At 45.0% G+C, this 4093-nt stretch overlaps 1 protein-coding gene across 1 annotated transcript; it reads left to right on the top strand.

The window, feature by feature from the left end:
• Nucleotides 1–370: 370 nt before the first annotated feature.
• LOC111235956 (hyaluronidase-like) lies at nt 371–3268 on the top strand. Its single transcript, XM_022764532.1, has 3 exons — nt 371–1306; nt 1526–1615; nt 2783–3268. Exons 1-3 carry the CDS (start codon nt 371–373, stop codon nt 3266–3268), a joined length of 1512 nt encoding a protein of 503 aa, XP_022620253.1.
• The last annotated feature ends 825 nt before the right edge of the window (nt 3269–4093 follow it).

Genomic DNA, 4093 nt, shown 5'->3' with positions numbered 1-4093 from the left:
CTTCTGACTGTGGTAAAAGCACCTCTGAGTTTTAATGGGTGTTAAATGTTGAAAAGTAAAGGAGAGAGATGAGCGTATCCTGATTGTTCTCCATGTCCACACTGTCTCTGCTGCTCTGGGATTTGAACCGGCATCTTTTTGATCATAGTTCATCATCCATGATCCATAATCCATCAGAGAACAGAGGAGGTTTGTGTTTTGGAATTTGGAGCATTCACTTCAGTGATCATCATTCATATCTGCTCTCACAGGCCTGTTTGATTATCTCTGCTCACTGAGGCTCATAATGTGTTTACTTTCTCTCTAAACATGTAATTTCTCCCCTCTGCCCGCGTAGAACCACTAATTGCTCCATGAAGAATCGGCGGCCATGGTGCAGATGGGGCTCCCTCTCCTAGCGCTGGCCTTGTGGGTTGGCGTCGGAGTGAAGTTCCAAGTGGTGGGTGAGCAGATGAAGCCAACCCGTGCGCCTCTGATTCCTCACCGGCCTTTCGTTGTAGTGTGGAACGCTCCTACCGAGTCCTGCCGCCTTCGATTCAAGGTGGACCTGGACCTCAGTGTTTTTGACATCATAGCAAACCTCAACGAAACCCTCAGCGGACCGAATGTCACCATATTCTACCACAGCCACCTGGGATACTACCCATACTACTCCAACTCTGGAGTCCCAGTTAACGGTGGACTGCCGCAAAACCAGAGCATCTCCAAACACCTGAGCAAGGCCCGGGCCGACATCGACAAGCTGATCCCTCACAAGGATTTTCGAGGCCTGGGCGTCATTGACTGGGAGAACTGGAGGCCTCAGTGGGTCCGAAACTGGGGCTCAAAGGACATCTACCGCAACAAGTCCAAGGAACAGATCCGGAAACTTCACCCACACTGGCCAGAGAGCAAAGTGGAGAAGGAAGCGAAGGAAGGTTTTGAGAAGGCAGGGCTGGCTTTCATGAACCTGACCTTAGCGCTGGCTGAAGGCCGCCGGCCGGATGGGCTGTGGGGGTTTTATCTGTTCCCAGACTGCTACAACTACGGGTACAAACAGCACCCGCAACAGTACACTGGCGAATGCCCCAACGTCGAGCACGTTCGTAACGACCACCTGATGTGGCTCTGGAGGGAGAGCACAGCCCTCTACCCGTCCATCTACCTGGACTACGAGCTCAAGTCCTCCCCCAACACCGTCAAGTTTGTCCACTATCGGGTCAAGGAAGCCATGAGGATTGCGTCCATTGCCCGTACAGACTTCACATTGCCCGTGTTTGTCTACTCCAGACCTTTCTACGCCTACACCTTTGTGGTTCTTTCAGAGGTAGGTTTTTAGTGTCGTTATGGTAACGTCAGTATAGCAGATGCACCTTTAACATGTTTCGTTAGTGTTTCCCAGAGAGAATTCATAGATTATGATAAAGTGATGGAGAACAATTGAAGCATTTAGATTACTGCATGTGTCATAAAAGACAATGAAAACTAGATACTTGCGGTTGCATTCATGTTTTAGTGGCTAAAAATACCTGTCTTCCTGTTTCAGAGCGATCTGATTCATACCATTGGGGAGAGCGCCGCCTTGGGAGCGTCAGGCGTCGTCCTCTGGGGATCATCGGAGTATGCTCGAACACAGGTGATTGGAAAAAGAACAAAGAGCAAAAAATATTTCAAACTGGTGAATTAGAACGGATTAAAGTGGCAGAAACTTGGTATTTATTTACCCACATGCACTACTACTTATAAATACGTTTTTAATACTAAATTCAATAACATTCTGTCCCCCCCCCACCCCCCAAAAAAAAGCTTTACATTCACTAAAAATCAGATCAAAGGCGAAGCTTTAAACTGACTGCTCATTATGTTATAGCCTAACCCCTACATTAAAGCATATGTTACATATCATGAGCCACAAAGCTTTAGGGAACCACAAATGTTAATGACATTAATCCTATGCAGTCAAGCAGGGCTTTATGATTTCTGACTGTGATAAATACAAGCAGACATCATTTTTTTCCTCCTTATGTTGTTTTTTTGTTTTTTTTTACCCAACTGAACTGACAGTTATAAAACAAGAGTCAACTGCATGTGATTTATGTGTGAATGTTCTCAGGATTTCTGTTGGTTTCTGTGGATTGTTTTACATCCTATTTTCAGCAAACTCACAGCTTTAAACCCTGAAGAAGAATTTAAACCCACCTCATAATTGATAACCTAACATCACACAGCTGAAACTATGGGAATGACTAGTTGTGTGAGTTCTAGTATTAACATGTCTAGCTAACTTAATGTCTAGCCTCTAACTTAGCATTACCAAAACCACAATCAGATTAGCAAATAGCAATCTGCTATGGTTGTCATTGCAAACTACATACACTGCATACAGCGGGGATAAGCAAGTGATGCATTGCTCATAACACAAACCCACAGATGGATACAGCCTCGTAGGTTTAGAGCACAAGATGCTACTACTACTATTGCTATATAGCAGATGTTAGCATTAACAGCTGTTTATTTATGTTGTGAGTTCAGCATCAAACTTAATTCCTTTACTTCAGCTGTGTCAGCAGGTGGAAAGCAATGCCAACGTTAACTCTCGCCTCTATCACGTCTTCTACTGAAGTTAGCACGCTAACCAGCTAACCCTGTCACTTTCTGATAGCGACTCACGGTAGCCTCCAATCTGCCTTGAAGACGTAATGCTGTTCAGAGGACGAATTATAACCTCTTAGAGAAAACTTAAATATAGCCCCTTTTATTTTACAAACTTTTGACAGTGTGTTTTGTCTCCTCCCTCTTTTAGAGGAACTGTCTGACAGTGAAGAAGTACATTGACGGTCCGCTGGGACATTATGTCATTAATGTCACATCTGCTGCTAAGCTGTGCAGCAAAGCGCTGTGCAAGAAGAACGGCAGGTGCGTCCGCAAGAGCCTAGACTCAGGTGCTTACCTGCACCTGAACCCGCGCTTCTTCCACATCCACCGCAACCCGTCGCCCAGGGGCCCACATTTCCACGTCAGTGGCCACCTCAACAACCACGACATCCTGGACATGAAGCACAAGTTCACCTGCCAGTGCTACCAGGGCTGGACAGGTGTTTACTGCGAGATACCTCAGGCTCCGCCCCCTCCTCCTCCTCCACCGCCTCAGCCTGACATCCCTCTGCCTCACCCCCGCGAGAGCAGCCTGCTGGGAGATATCCTGCTCCTCCTCTCCCTCCATTTCTCCTGTCTGTGCATCATCATGTTTCTGGGACTTTGTCTGATTATCAAGTGTCTGATACTGTAGCTACAGACAGCTGCAGTTCCTCTAATGTCCACCAGATGCTGCTATTTGGCTTCTCAGTCACCTCAGACGGAAACTGCTGCTTCAGGTCTCCTGCAGACGATCGTGTTGGAACTTAGTGTTCATTTGAATCTTTGAGCCTTTGTTGAATCTGTTACTGTTGAAACTATAAAAAATTGTGGGAAACGTCGAATGTCACATTGTTAGACATCAACAATAACAATTGTGAAGAAATAAAAGTAAATAAGCTGCTCCATTCCTCCTCTTTAGCTCTTGTGGTTTGGTTCAAAAAATGCTAGAAAAACACTCTTTAAATGCAGAGTATCGCTCTGACTACAGACCCATGTACCCCATTTCAACATGTGGAGACAGGTCTGCTTAGGTACTGTTGCTTAACTATGATTTGGACAATTGCGGATCAGTGGAAGGGTTTTGGGAAACAGTTTCAGTCAGTTTCAGCTGGACTTTGAAAATGCACTGTTGGTTTTCTTTGAAGAAACTGTCACATTTCCTTTCTATGTAAATTACAGCTCTTCCCTTCAGTTCATCTTACTTTTTCACTGACATTCAGTCACGATTCAGTGTAATAGTTTTTGTGTGTGACCAGCCGAAGTAAGAGAGATAACTTGAAGAATTACTTCTTAATTTTCACACACAACAAAAGACTTTACTGGTTCCGTATCCAGGACTAACTGCTGCAAAATTCTTATTAGCTTAGCTTAATTTGAAATGCTTTCTTCAGCCAATCAGAAGAGAGGCTCTGGGATCTCAGACAATCAGGATGTCTGTGTGATGTGATATCTGATTGACTGACTGTTTACTGAGTAA

The sequence above is a fragment of the Seriola dumerili genome, unplaced genomic scaffold (genome assembly GCF_002260705.1).
Source record: "Seriola dumerili isolate Sdu_G_001 unplaced genomic scaffold, Sdu_1.0 BDQW01000550.1, whole genome shotgun sequence".
In the NCBI taxonomy this organism is placed as follows: Eukaryota; Metazoa; Chordata; class Actinopteri; order Carangiformes; family Carangidae; genus Seriola; species Seriola dumerili.
The sequence above is the reverse complement of the archived record's forward strand: the minus strand, read 5'-3'. Positions and strand labels throughout refer to the sequence as shown.

Excerpts from the sequence above, each read along its gene's own strand:
- LOC111235956 (XM_022764532.1), top strand. The coding sequence starts at position 371 with ATGGTGCAGATGGGGCTCCCTCTCCTAGCGCTGGCCTTGTGGGTTGGC. Across the intron at positions 1,307-1,525 it reads CCTTTGTGGTTCTTTCAGAG|AGCGATCTGATTCATACCAT; the intron begins GTAGGTTTTTAG and ends TTCCTGTTTCAG. Across the intron at positions 1,616-2,782 it reads CGGAGTATGCTCGAACACAG|AGGAACTGTCTGACAGTGAA; the intron begins GTGATTGGAAAA and ends TCCCTCTTTTAG.